Here is a 16602-nt window from a genome sequence, read left to right as displayed (position 1 = left end):
TTTATTCGGAGGCGGCTCCATCTTGCTCCAGTTGTGTTGTGAGTCGATGCTGTGACTTATGAATCTAGAAGGATCAATAAAGGCCTGTGGATTTTAGATTAGAATTCATCGTGACAGAGTTTCTATTTGTGCTTTTTTTTTTTTTTTGCACCATCACTTTGTTAAAAACCCTCACACTTCCCTTCCTGCATTGAGCAGAGCTTCGCTGCACATTAAGCATCTGAATCACAACAGCCTAAAGTCTCGAGATTTCTCACACCATGAGATCATCTGCATTCCTGTCACAATAACTAAAGCTGATCTGGAATCCGTTGTGACACCAGATCGAGGCTGCGAGCGGCCCGAACGAGTCGTATTGTGTGTCCTTGGCCAATCTGCGAGAAGCCTTTGTTGTGGGTTTTTTTTTTTTTTTGGGTCGGGGGGAGAGGAGGAGGAGAACACTTGATCAGATACAAGTCGGTTTTGTTGAAAGGAGACGCGGCTTTTTACCCAGTCAAGCATGTAGGAGCTGAGATAAGAGAAAAAGAAGCAGGGAATGAGTTGTTCTGAACGGATCCTGATACGGTCCTCACTCTGCAGCCCCTGGTGCAGCCAATCTACTCACACATTCACTGCAGTTCCCCCCCTCCCACAGCAGCACAGAGACAGAATGAAACCCCCCTGACTACCTTCTGGAAAATGTATGAAAGCGAGATGTGGAGATCCAAGCAGTAGCCCATATCCATTCTGTCTTGTAATGGAAATGTGACACGGTGGGGTGAATACGAAAAAGAAAGAAGGGGGTAAGAATGAAAGAAAGAAAGAAAAAAAACAGAAGAGGAAGAAACATAGAGAAGAGCTTGTGTCCTCAGGTGGAAAATCAAGCAACAGATACGGCAACACTGTCCACGACCGCAGCTGCACTGCATTATTGATCACGTGGCGTCACCCCCCCCCGTCCCCCCCACCCCCAGCAACCAAGACATGTTGTGGGGACAAAACACAGCCATTATTTTTTGAAGCGCATCCATTCGCACCTCGGTGTCGGCCATGTCAGGGGGGCGCAAGGGCAAAAAGCACACCGGATGGGATCAAGAACGGGGACATTCCCAGCTGAGAGGAAGCCTGCCGACGGAGTCACTGCATTTAAAGCCATCTTTTCAGTTGGGTCGGGTTGATTTCTAAGATCTGGGGATGTTTTGAATTTATTCCAAGAACATTTCTGGAGATAAATCTGCGGGTTTTTACTGAGGATGCACAATATATCGGTGACCACATCTGTATCAGCTGATATCAGTATTTTTCCTGATTTATTATTATCAGTCCAACAAATTTAGCCAATATGAAAAACCAATGAATTTCTAACATAGCGCCTTCGCCTCTACGTTTGATATTGCTGCTATTTCACAGATGTTTTTACTTTAACTGGTCCTGTTTTACTTTTGTTACATAACAAAGACTATGTGGTCTAATTTGGGCTTCTTTTGAATAGTTTCCACGTTCTCACAGTGCTTACTTATACTGATTTTTCGGTGTGAACATAAACTGAATATCGACATTGGTAATATCGGTTATCGGCATTATCAGAAATCTTAATATCGGTATCGACCAGAAATTTTAATATCGTGCGTCATTAGTTTTGACGCCTAAATGCCACAGAATGAACCTTTCTTTTTATCTAAACTTCATTTGATCTGTTATTATCAGACATGTGAGTTATGCTTTTTTAGCTCTGCCCTGTTGAATTTAATGAACCTTATTTTGTGTCCCATTGATTTAAAGATGACTTATTTATTCATGATATTTAGTTAATATACATCCTTTTTAATATATACTCTATCCTTAAATGACACCTGTGACTCCAGCATGATCCCTTTCATTACTATTATTAGGTTTATGCATCAGGTGGTTTAAAAAAAAAAAAAGCATTAATAATTCAACAAAATCACAACGGTAATTAAGTGTTGTCTCTACTTTGACGTTGTGGGTGTTTATGTGAGGTCTGGTTAGAATTAGAATCAGTTTTAATGCCAAGTAGATTTTCACATATGAGGAATTTTATTTGGTGTTTTTTTGCATTACAGCAAACATTAACATGAAGAACATTTCTAAGAAGGATAAAAGATTGAATAAACAAGTGTCGCTGTGGGGTGTAGCTACACAGGTGAACATTAGGTGTTTAGGTTTTATATTGTGGAAAGAAAATCCATCTAATTAACATTTAAGTTTGTTGACTGCAGTGAACACTGTTTACCATCAGATCCTGTGTTCATGAAGTTTCTGTTGCTGTATTTAAATGCATCACATCAATTCAGTTTAATCAATTTCTCATCGTTTCCGCTGCTGTGTGACTCTGCAGGTATTTATCAAAATCAAAGGAAATGATGTGACACAAGGTCAGGCAGCTGTGGGCAGCAAACCGGCAAACCACCTTAATAAAATTATTGTTTCTGAAATCAATCAAACCGGTTTCACAACTGATGGACTCACATTGTTCGCTGTATTTTAAGAGACGTCTCAAGTATTAGCTGCAAAAACTTGGCAGCGAGGATGCCAGAAATGATGAAATATCACATCTTTCAAAGACTAAAAGTGGTGAAAATAACTATCTGTAAAATAAAGATTCTTGTTTTGAGCTGATTCAAATACAGTAAAACGTGTAACTTTGGGGTCAGATGTAAAAGACAGAATGACTCCTGGTAAATATACAGATTTTTGATGTGGACATTTTTCAGCATTTTTTTTTTCTTTTCTTTTTTTACAATCAACATGTAAATTATTACTTTTTTTCTGTGTTCGATATTGTCTATAATTTAGGAGAATAGACCCAGAACAGAAATAAATGGAAATAAACAGGTGATAATAACTGATAGATGCATCAACAGAGTTCATATTGAACATTTTCTACTGTATACTCGGGGAACAGAATGGTATTTTCTCAGTATAGGATGAGACACGACTGCCCAAAGAATGCACCTTAGAAATGAAGTTAATATTTCGTTTTAGATTCTTTCGTTTAAATTCATCTATTGGTGGATTGACAGCTAAAATCTTATTCTCTCAAAATAAAGAAGTGTATATGGTTGGACAGTTGCATGTGTATCTGCACCACAATCTTAACCAAAAACAACTCATGTGATGCTGGAAAAAGCAAAATCTGTTGCAGGGATGTTTCTCGGAAAGTTTGCTTTGCTGCATAATCACGTACAAATGCTTCAACTTTGCATTCTTCAGTAGGTTTACGGTTTTTCCTGTTTGTTGGCACAGTTGGCTGAGATGATATAAATCAACCTGTTTGTGTTGGATTTAAAGATAATCGTGGCTCGCTTCTGAAGCGGCTCCCATCTTTCTGTCCAATGTTTGATACCTAAAGAACTGCCGTGTGATTGGTTGGAAGTTGTTTCAGTTGTTTTTCAGTGGCAAGCAAAGTGTGTTTTGACAGAACGTCAAAGGTTTTCATTTCCAGGGAACATTTCTATCACAGCTCAATTTGAACAAATGGCCCACGCTGTTGTTTTTTTTTGTTTTTTTTTCCCGGCGAGGACAGTTTCACATACACAAAAAGCAGAGTTCATTAGTTCACTGAGATCAATAGATGGTACTTTTAAAAGGTTGTCAGTTAGATGAGTGTTGTACACTCACAAGTTAGCGCCGCTTCCATAAAATCAACTTTTATGTAAGCTTCCAAAACAAAGGCCGAAAATGCCCTTTGTTCTCGTCACTCACCTCGGTCCGTGTCGTACAGAAAGACAAACTTGTTCCAGTCGTAGTGGTCGAGCAGGGACAGCAGCGCCCCCCGGATGGAGGGCCGGAGCTGCAGGGTGAACTGGCTCTCGCCCTCGGTGGGGAAGCTGGGTGTGATGAGGGAGATGTGCAGGGCGCTGCAGAAGGACGTCAACGTGTGGACCGAGCGCTTGTCGTACAGGCCGAAGATGGCGAAGACACCGCGAGAGTACTGGGAGCAAACTGAGGAGGGAAACGACAGCATCCAAACTGATTAATAAACACAACAGAGCAGCTGGGAATGAAAGAGCACAGGAAAAACAACATGGCACTGGACGGATATAGAGTAAAAGTAGTCAAAAGAATCCTAAATAAGTTACTCCTGAGCTTAATCCCAAACTCATCAGTGGTTTTGATTCAGTTATAGCCTTTTCTTATTTTGCTGGAAACTGCTGCCTGCTATGGCTGGAAAACGAAGTTGACAGCAACCAAAACTGTGGAACTGGACATAGCTCTCTTTGGATTTTGTCATTTTAAGCAACCTCTTTTACATCATGCACAGCCTTTGGATTTATATCAACCCTCTGAACCAATCTCTGTGCAGAATCTGTCACATTTTCACTCACTGTGGGCTCATTTTTTGCTGCAATATAAAGTCCTGAACCTCCATGGAAACCAAACAACCATAACGAGAAGCAGACAGAACTCAGAAATGTCTTCTCTTCAGTTTGACACAGTTATATTGCTGCAAATTATAAAATAAAGAAAAAAGGAAGTTCAATTTTTTTTTAGAATGGGGGGAATGTAGAATGCAGAATGTATATTTATGAGCCATGCTGCATTTATTTTTATTGATCAAGCAGGTGTCTTTTTTCTCCCAGTCTCTCTAAATTGTTTCCACACTTGTCTCCTCTCTCCTTTCTGCAAACACTGCCTGCAGTTCAACCGAATCCTCCCTGAATTTTTGACCGTTGGTTGCAGCTGACTCAGTCATGGTCTCTGAGGAACACACAAATCTTAGTTTTTTACAGTGTCTTTCTCTAATAAATGGTTTTAAAAGATGAGATGCCTTTCAAACCCAACAGCTAGATTTGGGATTCAGAGGGTTAAAGAGAAAAAGTAGGGCAGTTGGAAACAGATACATTTATAAAGTAAGTAGTTTTTTCCTCTGTTATTTCCACATAGCTATACAACAAAGGATGTCATCAGGCTGTGAATCAGTTTACATTTCTTCCACTGAGCACTTTCTCCCAGGATAATTTCATTGTTCAGGAGCAAAAAGCAACATACAATGAGGGCTCATCTCCAGAGAAACACTTTTTTTCCCCCTTTAAATAGTACAAAGACAGAAATCTAGTCCCATGCACACAGATAGTGGTATTTCCAGCTTGCTAGAAGTGAATAGAAAGAACTGGGTGGTTAATATGAGCAGCGATCGCCATCATATAATAAAAGATAAAAAAATAAATAAATAATAATAAAAAAAAAAACAACAACAATGCTCGCTGTTTTGAATGACAATTGATTGCTTGGAAATGTGGTGCAAGAATCACCACGGCAATAACCGCTTAGCACGGCAACTGGAGACAAAATAACAAACCATTATCCCTCTGATTACCACTTTAAATCCTTTCAAGAGAAACGCTGAACGCAGTAAACAGAGATCAAAACCAAACGCATCCGTTTCCTCTGATGCTTTCATCTCGGAAGCCGTTCTCTTCCCCCGTTTAAACAGCAACAACGGCACCAACATTTCCTGGCGGCGCATTGACTCATCCCCCCCCCCCTTCGCCATTGTGCAGATATACATCCCCCATTAACAAAACGCATCATGCTCACGCGGCACCGATTCATGACATTAAAAGCAGCACAGACCGAACCTGCATCTGTTGTGTGTTTTATTAGTCGGACTTCAAATTAAACTGAAACTTTGCATTTGCATAAAGCCTGCACAAGCTGTCCACACACACACACACACACACACATATATATATATATATATATATATACACACACACACACACACAGTGCGTCCTGCTTGAGGAGATCTTCTCATTATAGAAAGGTTTGGCTGTCTACAAGAGCCGTACTATAATTGCCCACTTTTTACTCACACAGAACAACAACAGAAAGGGAAGATAATGAGCATCCTCTGCCAGTTTCCGGGTACGAGCAGAATCAGAGTGAAACTGAAGGAAGAGCTCAAGATGTTCCTGTTGTTAGAGGAAAATGGGGGGTAGGGAAGCAAACAAGAGGGCTGCTTCACTGACAAGCCCATTGTTTCTATGCAGAGTGCAGCTCTCGACTGTGGAGACAGAGAGAGAGAGAGAGAGAGAGAGAGACTCTGTCTTTTCTAATCTCGCTCTCTCAGCGAGACAAACAAGACAACAGTCAGACAGCGAGAGCGAAGACACTCTTCTTCCTCTGTTCTGCACACAATTAAGGTACATGGAGGTGCAGAATCTGGGGAAACACTGGAGGCAGGACTGTTGTAACATCACAGCTAAAGTTTGCAGTGCAGGTTGTGCAGACTGTTCTATAGATTCACAGAACAGCACTTGAGCAGACAAGAATTTGAGCATAAATTCCGACTGAAATCACAAAGTTTTTGCAGGAAAAAAAGCAAAGTGATTTCCAAATGAAGGAAAAGGGGGTTTATGGATATATAGACGTAATGCTCCTTTAAGCCGGCTTTATGCTCGACTGATGTGCTCGTTGGGTGTCTGGAAAGGTTCGAAAATCCACCTTGCCGACGTTGGATTAGAGGGTCTGTGTCCAACCAATTTATCCTCCGAGGCTGTGAGTGGGCAGGACGACGTCTGACTGACAACTGAGCCAGCAGGAGATCTAAACAAACCAGTGCTGCAGAGAGAGAACATGAGCCAAGAACGGACAGCGTTTCTTTAGCAGCAGCACTGAAAAATGTACCTTTATGATTGCTGACATTTACAGGTATGTTTCAATGATGAGCTGATTTGTCATCTAGTCTGTAAACTGACTTCAGCAGCTCACTTTTACCTCTGTGGATGTTTGAGGGTTCAGAAAGAACATACATGTTAAAAAAAAAAAAAAAGGAATGGATGACTTTCCTAATATTAGCTGTACTGAGCCGATGTGTGTTATTTTAGTTTGTTTGGTCTATAAAATGTCAGAAAATGGCCCAAGGTGATGTCCTCAAATATCTTGTTTGTCCACAACCCAAAGACATTCAGTTTACTGTCATAGAGGTGGAAAGAAAGTGGAAAATATTCACATTTAAGAAGCTGAAATCAGAGCTTTCTGATGTTTTTCTTAAAAGAAATATAACAGACTAATTGATTTTCAAAAATAGTTAGTCAAGTGTTGCAGCCTTTTCTATCGAGTGTTTCAGAATCATCATCTCATTGTTTTGGTTTCCTGGATCATAATTTTAGTCTTTTAGTCACTTTTACGGGTGTTTCAGATTGCCACAAGTACCTGATTTCATTAGAAAATAAAGAAAAAATAAAATAAAAATCCACTACCTGCATGCTACACAATGCTTCCTGGCTAGCAGGTAAATGGCAAACGACAGACAAAGTTAACATGTCGCTTTGGAGGAGATATTCAGCCACAAAAGAACCAGATATTTCCTTTATGAGCAAATGGAAACCAAAAGAGCTAAAAGAAAAACAATCTATGAATACTGGATATTTATTCCTAAAGTGGACAGAAGCATGAGTCCAAATGAATGCTAATGTTGCCGTGTATTTGTTTGATGTGTCTTTGCTCACAGGTTTGCCACATCAGAGCAAAAGTTGAGAATATGTCAACATTGTGTTCGTAGTTTGTTTCCAATTGGTGATAAAGAACTTGTATTAAGCTTTTGTGTTTTTTATCTTTCCTTTAGTGTGTTATTTAGCTGCTTTTTTTGTGCAGTCCACACCAAAGGGAGATACTGTCTTCCACAGAAAACAGTTCCTTACCTGCCTGAAACACCTCATTCGAAGTCCAGGCTTTTCTTCTGTTACTTACTGACATCACTGTGTTACACATTTGCATAACGCCTGACTAGCAGTTCCCTTACAGTCCGCCATTATTTCCTCACTGGAAATGCTTCAGCTAGAGCTACGTCCTCATACTCAGACATTTGAACATACGATACGTAACCAATGTTGTTTTGCCTTCGTTGAACCAGCTGACCAATCAGAGCAGAGACAGGAGCTAAAACAGAATGTTTCAAACAGACGGTAAGAAGAAGTGCTGCATCAGTGTACGATATAAGGAAAGGTATTTTCTGAACATTAAACATATTCTAGTGGGCCTTTAAAAATAAAATGATAAAGCTGTAATTGTGTATAATATGGGCTCTTTAAAGTGATATTAAGAGTCGCTGTTCCGTTACTGTTTCTGTCAGACAATGATGATGCTGCTTTATGCAAATTCACTTAAAATTACATCTCTATTCATTATATTTTAGGTAATTATCTATTTTTTGGGTTATTTAAAGAAGATATGCATGCTACATAAGAAAAAAAAAAGCCCAATTTAACTTAAGCTGGACTTAAGCAGTCAAATAATGTAGTAAATATAATATATAATATAATATAAACACTTTTTTTCACGTATGGCCACACATGTTCCCTGGAGACCACACACACAGTAAATAAAGCCTACTCTGAGTACGTCTGTGTGTGTGTGTGTGTGTGTGTGTGTGTGTGTGTGTGTGTGTGTGTGTGTGTGTGTCCTTATTGAGGGACGAATGCGATCACGAGTCATGCTAGAGAGGGAGTCCACTCAACCAAGAAAGCAGACCAGAGGTTGGAAAATCCACACAGCCCACTGATGTCCCCTGGAGGGATAGGGGAGGGATAGGATGACATCAGTGCACACACACACACACACACACACACACACACACACTTTCCTGAATCCTCACATGCTAGCCCAGACCCACTCTGCGCACGCTGTTATGCAGAAATACCAGTCTGAATAACAACACATTAATATGTATGGAAGGAAACCTGCTGGTCTGAGATTTAAACTTTCTGTTTGTTTCCAATTTGCTGCCTGTTTTCATTAGACTCCAACTGTTAATGCAACAAAACAACATTACTACAACCAATAATAATTTATTACAGCTGCTGTGTCTCAACTACATGCATGTTAAAGTAGGACCAAGAAGCCGATAACAATAGGATTTATTATCATACATTGACTAAAATGCATATTAAGTACTCTCACAGTTGCATTTATATTACAAAGATGCTGAAAGATAGAAGTATAAGCATCAAAATATACCAAAAGTACAAATATTGCAGCTGTATAATTTCTTCTATACAGAGCTGTTGGACTCAACTGATTATCAAGAACAATATTCCCCATTTTACCAATTATTGGTTTTGTTATCTTTTTAAAGCGATTCCTGATCAAATCCATTTATTTATACATAAACTATTTATTTAAAAATAACCTATTACCACTGAAGGATAAACGTCAAAAAGTTCTGTTTTAAGCAAACACGTGTAAATAGAAATACAAAAGACATTATATGAGTTTCAGATGTCAGCTGTTGGTCTCATTGATTAATAATAATCAGTATTGGACCTTTAAAAACAAACCAAAAAAGAAATCACATCAGTCGATCTCTACACAGCTTGGGACACACAGGATCAATGTCTTTTTTGATGTTATCTTAAAATACATAATAAGACATCATGATTGATTTGCTGATTGATTATAAACCCTCTGAACTCCAAAACGCACCGACAGGTTTGAAAGACATGTTGGCTTTAAAAGAAATCTCCATTTATCAGAGTCAGAAACTGTGAAAACACGAAGACGCACTGGATTCTCAACTTTAGGACAAACCTTAAACTACTCATCCATGACATGACATCTGAATCTAAGCTTAAAATTGTGATATTTCATTAAAAATACTTTTATTATGTGTGTCATTTAAATTTTAGCAAAAAAACCCCAAAACATTTGGGTGACCCAGATTCTCAAAAAAACAGAAAATTCTGCGTTCCTCAGTGCAACTGTGAAAATATTAGTGACTCAGGTGCAACCAACAGCCATGTGACAAAAATTCTGGGACTTTTCAGCTGAACTGCAGATGGCGTTTACACGCAGAAAAAAAGGAGACATGGGTGAAAACAATTGAACTACATACCCCCCCAGTATTGGCAACATTATGAGCCCTTTTTTTTTGTTTTTTTAAAAATATGATTTATGCCACTGTCACTCATACTGCCCAAAAGACATTTCTAAGTTCTCTCTACTTCTAGTCATGGTTGTGCTGTTTCCATAAAGATGAAGGACTTTATACTGCAGTGAAAAATGAGTTAAAATGTGACATTGAGGAACTGCTTGAGGTTCAGAGCATTAACATGAAATGTGCAGTGAGGATGCAATGCAGCAAAAAAATTAAATTCCTCTAAACTGCTATTTTCCATCTCTAACAAAAGCAAAGTCTTCTTCACACAAATCGTTCTAAAAGCACCATGAAAAACATCAACAGAAGGTTTGGAAATCCTGAAGCAGCTGTCCGGCTGGCAGCTTTTCAGATGCTCCGATGCTGAAATATTCCATAAAGTTCCTCACTATATGTCCCGTCCAACTGTGAGCGTAACAAAGCTCTCCTTCAAGGTCACACTTCCACCCAGCGAGGAGCTGCCAGTGAGATCAGGGCGTCCTGAGAGGCTCTGGCACAGTGGACGGTGCCGGATGGATGCACGCCACATGCCAAATGGCAAACGATGAGTGTTATCCATTTCATTAAAACAGATTGCCTCGGTGCTGAAAAAAGAATCCATCAGAACCATAAAACAACGAACAGTCTGCCCTGTGAATGCTCACCAGAGGGTTTGTTCGGTTTCCTTCCGAGGATCTCTTCGGGATTTCCTGCTGTTATTTTAAAAGCAAATATTGACTGATGCCACAAATTAATTTGATTTAGGTTTGCTGCACTTTGTAGGGAGTTAACCGATAAATAAAAACTGCTTTTAATACCAAAAATCCTCTGTATATCAATATATTCCTATGGGATCCTTCATGTATACGATCAACCTGTCAGACAGGGAGGTGCTCACTTTTATGGACACAAAAATAAAAGTGAACAGACTGCCACGTTTAAAAGCAGTGTTTAAAGATGCACTATTTAATATTTTTTATGTTCAAAATGACTCTGTGGAATCATAAATCCCAGACAGAGAATTATCACAAGTCAGCAGAGCCTCGTTAGTGTCTTTCTGCTCATTGGTTCGGGTTTTTAGGCCAGAAACTTTACATATCTGGATCAGTCTCAGTGCTCTCATCACCCTCCAGCCTCACAGGCAAACTCACATCAAATCAGAGCCAGCAGGAAAGTGAACAGTGTTTCCATCAGATGACAAGAAAATGTTTAATAAATGCTGGATGTGCAAATAACCAACTGTTTGCAGGCATGTTCACAAACTCTATGAAGTGGCAAATGTCAGGGTTGTATTCACAGCGTGTTCAGCTGCCCCCAAGTGGCTGAAAGATAAAAACATTTGAAAAACTATCTAAATGCTGATTCGAGCAGTTTGCATGTTCGGTCAGTGACACCAAGTGTTTAAATAGTCGTCCCAGGCTGAAGTGTTCAAATGCTTTTCACACAGTGTTGTGACCGATAACGCCGAGCCAAATCCACAGGCCTGGATTTCAGATTGATGGAGGTCTGGAGTGAGAAGAATTGATCAATTCCACCGTTTGCCAAGTCCCCTGTGGAGATACATTAATTTCATTCCTACAGGTAGTTCAGAGCCAAGACAAACTGCTCAGCTGCAACAGAGGAGGGTTTATCAGCTGTATGGCTTCCTCTCACAAATCCAAAAACATGCTGAGGTTAATTGGTGATTCTAAATTGTCTGTAGGTGTGAATGTGAGTGTGCTTGGTTGTCTGTCTCTAAGTGTAGCCCTGTGATAGACTGGTGACCTGTCCAGGGTGTCCCCTGCATTCACCCTGAGTCAGCTGTCATAGGCTCCAGCCCCCCGCGACCCGAGTGAGGATTAAGGCGTAGAGATAATGGATGGATATATATGTCAAGTTAGTCAGTGTACAGAAGTCATTTCTGCCTCTATGTTTTATAAATATATATATTTAAAATAGTGCCATGACTAATGATTATTTTTACTCTTGAGTGATCTGTCAGGTTTTTTTCTTGTTGAGCTGTTTATTTGTTTGGTCTGTAAAACCTCAGAAAAATGTCCCAAAGCCCAAGTTCATGTCCTCAAATGTATTGTTTCGTCGACAACTCAAAGATCTTCACTTTCCAGTCATAGAGAATGAAAAGAATTAGAAAATATTCACATTTAAGAAGATCAATTAGACCTTTTTTTTCTTCAAAAATTACTTATTAGTCACTCTAACTCTAATGTGAAACAAGAAAAGTGGGAAATATTCAGTTTCTCTGCAGACAACCCTCTGAACCCTAAAACTCGCCCGCAGGTTTTAAAAGTAGATTGTCTTTAAAAAGAAATCTCAAAAATGACATAGTTTATCATCAATCACTGCAAAACCAGAAGGAATCCTCAGATTTTGACCTTTCTGATGGTCCTTAAACTTCGCATCTCATACTACTCATACACATCATTTACAAATTCACTCAAAATATAGTGTTTGCACCAATCTGATTCTGTAAAAAACTAAAAATTCTGCCCTCCTTGGTGCAACCAGGAAGTCATGAGAGACTCAGCTGCAACCAACAGGCCTGTGCAAAAAAATGTAGAACCATTTCGGCTGATCTGCAGGCTGTGTCTACAACAGATAGAAGAAATGTTTTGCTTTTTTGTGTTTTTTAGACATTTTTGAGTTCTCTGAGCTTTTAGTTACGGTTGTGTTGTTTCCACGGAAGTGCAGGACTTTATATTGCAGTGATAAATGAACCCCACAGTGAGTGAAAATGTGTGAGGAGCAAAAAACGCTCGGAGTTCAGTAGATGATGTGATTTTTTAAATTATTTTTTTTTGCACCTGAAAACAAAACAAAAACTGTCAAAGAGACTTGTCCTGTGTCTGAGATGTGGCAGCCCTCACGTGTTTCTGAGAACAGGATTGCTGCAGTGCAAAGAGACAGCAGAGGCCAATAGCGGTAATCCATCAGAGTCAAGCTGTATCAAACAGAGATCGCTCCATATGACCTAGTAGTGATGTGACAGCAGTAGTACTGACAGCGAGTGGGCGGCCGCTAGTGACAGGCCGGCCTCCTGGACTGGTCCATTTAGTCCCACACCAGCAGTGACCCTGAAACCGCATCCGCTGGCCTCACACTCCACTGCGCAAACAGGTCAGAGCGCACACACAGCACACTCAGTGCAGCTGATCAATGGGCCAGACCTGACACACTAACAGAAGCCCTCCTGTCATTTTACATAACACTTGTCTGAAATCAACTCATATCATCTGTTTGAGCTGAAATAAGCTGCATGTGAGCGAATGTGACAGAAGTGTGTCCGCCGACGTCTGAATCATCTGAAAGTCTGAGCCCAGCTGTCGGAGGCTCGCGCAACACCCCCCGTAATCTTCCCCAGTTGGCTCCTATTGACTGGCGGGACTTTGGGGGCCGGCTAAACTGCTTCGTCATCAGTGCTCGGTGTAAATCAGTTGGATGTGGTCTAGTGCCATTGACACACTTTCCCCTCGGTCCCGCAGGTGTCAGGCCCCACCCACAGCACAGGGCGGTTTGATGATGACTGCCCCCGACCTCTGCCGTGTCAATATATCGATCTGAGCTGCACAGAACAAACCTCCATTATTCACCACTTGTTTTAGAGCAAAAACATCCGACGCGCGCTGCCTGGGAGTCGATGCACCGGAATATTTGAGCGAGTTCTTCGGGTCCCGTGGAAGAGCGAGTATATTTATCCCGCTTTATTTATGGCGTCCCCAATTTTGTTTTTCCTGCTGTAACACTTCAAAATCCATCAGCCTTTCAGCATCACTGTGCTAAATTATTTATATAGTTTGGTGTTTGTTACATCAATAAAATGACCCTTTTAGAGGAAACGATTGGGCGCTGCATTTGTTGTGCTTCATTTCTGCTGCATCAAATTCAGAAGGGTTGTAGTTGAGAATTTTGAGAACAGGTTCAATAGCTGCAGTGTTTACTGACTCATTGTCGTAAGGATAATACCAAATATTACAGCTTTCATTAGGTGATAAAAACATAAAAATGGCCGATTTTCACTGGAGTGATTTTGCCCTGGTGATGGAGACTTGTTATAGTCTAAAATCCATGGAGCCTGAGGTTCATTATTTAGGCCTTACCGGTGGTGAAGCTGCAACTGGCTGCATTTGGGGATGTGTTTTGATATAAATGCCAACAATCGATAAAAAGAAAATGATGAAATATTGAATAGATTCTAATTAATATCTGACATTGCATTGGTTTCTGTATACAGAAACGTCACCACATATTCTACTGAAACAGAATTTGGTTTAAAGGACAACGGCGGTCTGTGTATGGTTGATGGTCAACCGAAAGTCCCTTGATGGGAATGTCCACGATCAGTGATGTCCTCTTTCCATTTCTTTTTTTAAATTCTTTTCAAGCGCACTGAAAAATTAGATGTTTTGAAGTGGATTTCAGTAAAAACCACACCTTGTGTCAAAACATTGGCGTTAGCGGCTATTAACAAGCTATTCCTTGACTGTGTTGACAGTCAAACTGTGAATGTTTAAATATCAAAGTAAGTAGGCTAGCTTGTTTAATGCACAGAGTACATGCACAGTGGTCTTCTAAAGTTCCTCTCTGGTTGTTAATAAGACCCCTAAAACCTCACCTCTGTTTTAAAGTTGCACGTTCAAGTATTTTTCATGAATAACTGTGACACAGAAAGCTCCGCCCTGCAAGTTAACAGGATCAGTTCCTTAGATATGAAAATCTGGAGGTCTGAAACTGGAATGTGCATATTTCTTTTTAAAAAAGTGGTGATTTCCTTGCCTTTAACAATTAGGGGGTGTCGTCCACATATTTTATGGATACCAAATAAAGCAGTGTGGAAACAAGGTGTGATACTGGTACTGTTTTTGTACAAATCCCACGAAGAAGTCCAAGACTACATCTAGAATCTCTTGTTCCCTCATCCAGTACTCCCTTTGTAATGGACATATCATCATTATTTCACATCATCACCATTAGCTGTTGAGCTATGCCACAGATGTGCCGCGTTGCACTGTGGGATTGTCAGCAGAAAGCACTTTTTTTTTTTTTTTTTATTCCATTGAGGAATTTTCTATGGAGCTTGAAGCATGGAGTGATTTTGACACAAAAACAACATCTGTCTCTGATTACTTTCTGACTTTCCCGTACTGAGACCACTGGTTCCTTACCAAAAAAAAGTAAAAAATATCTGATAGATATAACATTGACAGTTTTGAGGAATATCCATAAACAGCAGTTTACTGTAATTTTTAGCAAACAATTCTCAAAAAATAAATAAATAAATTGTTAGCATTTACTTTCAGCTGTTGATTAATTCAGATTTGGCTTTCTAATGAATATTACTGGAGTATTATTTATTTTGCTTTTAAATCTTTACTAGGTTTGGTCTTTTAATCAGACTTCCTGACAATAAAAACTATTTGTATTTCATGTTTTAGTTGTAGTATCAGGTTAATGTACTTTTTACCATATAGTTCAATGATTAATCTCCAACCTTAGACCAACCTGTTGTGTTCCTTTTCCTTATTGAACTGACAATGAAGGTAATATTTGAAAACTGTTTCCTACATTTTATTTATTGGATGGATGCAGCATTTTAGTTATTTGGCTCCTCAGCATTAGAAGGTGGGTGATTCTGAAGCAGTTTTTAATGTTTTTTATTACCATAACTGAACTGGAATAAAGTGAACACCAACTGTTTAAAGTGATTTCTGGGCTTAAGTGAAAATAGCAACGTTTCAAAGAAAGAAATGTCACATATGTGAGATATTCACAAAAGCATATTTCCTCACATCAATGCATCGGTGTTGAAAACCTTTCCAGTGTGTTCTAGTGACTGGTATTATTGCGAAAGTCATTTTTGAAGGCATTTTCTACCATGAGCTCCTCAATGTGTTTGATTGTAGCGAGACATCTTCATCGACTCACAAAGAAGCGAACAACATGAGTGGAGGTCTTTCATGAAAAAGGATAGAAAGGACGAGAATGAAGCTTCTTTGTGCCCGTAATAGTTCCAACGAGGTAAAAAAAATCAATACGGGCCTTGTCTGAGCAGTCCAGATGAAAAGAAGCCATCGGTATTTTTCTGACCGTACACAGTGCTCACGCTGGGCAGGCAGCCATTTTGAACAGGATCACAGCTGCAAGCGATCCATCCGTCTCTCAATTCAGCACCTCTTTTGACGCGACTGCTGTCGGACACAATATAATGGTTTAACTGAGGCTCACATTTTATTCATTTAAAGGTTTAATTGCTTGGTTGAACAAGCTCCTATTGTGTCAACCGGACAAACGCACAGGCCAACGAGGAGGATCAACAGCCCACAACAGTGCCTTATAATAATTACTCTTACTGATAATAGATGACCTACGGAAAAGTGGTAACAATTGAGCTGAAAATATTGACTTTTTCAACCATGCTGGAGTCGTGGTTGTTTCAGGTTGTCAATAAATTAGTTTATGACCAAATAACCACAAAAACAAATGGCATTCCCATTAGTCTCGGTTTTGTTTAATTGTATTGTATGTTAAAGGCCCCCTCTGGTGAAAATCAAGTTTGTTACCTTGTTAACATGTGGTGGTTTTTACATGCTAGAAGACACATTATGAGGGAGGCAGTCATGGAGTATTCCCACCTTGAAAACTGCAGTGTACCAATGACAGTTTCAAAAACACTAATTCGGACTTTAATATTTAACAAACCTGAGGAACTAATAATGTCAACTTGCAAGGTGGAGTTTGTATGATTAAAGGTT

The 16602-nt window shown here is 39.7% G+C and overlaps 1 protein-coding gene across 3 annotated transcripts in view; it reads right to left on the bottom strand.

Moving 5' to 3' along the window:
- The window catches only part of LOC103363285 (glutamate receptor 4), a 174177-nt gene that overhangs the window by 83987 nt on the left and 73588 nt on the right, over window positions 1–16602 (bottom strand). For all 3 annotated transcript variants that reach the window (XM_008289968.1, XM_008289969.1, XM_008289970.1), the window contains exon 3: window positions 3706–3945. In XM_008289968.1, the coding sequence (XP_008288190.1) occupies window positions 3706–3945 (240 nt within the window). The remainder of the gene's footprint in view (window positions 1–3705; window positions 3946–16602) is intronic.

The sequence above is a fragment of the Stegastes partitus genome, unplaced genomic scaffold, assembly GCF_000690725.1.
Source record: "Stegastes partitus isolate 25-593 unplaced genomic scaffold, Stegastes_partitus-1.0.2 Scaffold649, whole genome shotgun sequence".
In the NCBI taxonomy this organism is placed as follows: domain Eukaryota; kingdom Metazoa; phylum Chordata; class Actinopteri; family Pomacentridae; genus Stegastes; species Stegastes partitus.
Note: the sequence above shows the minus strand (reverse complement) of the source record. Positions and strands in the feature narration are given on the sequence as shown.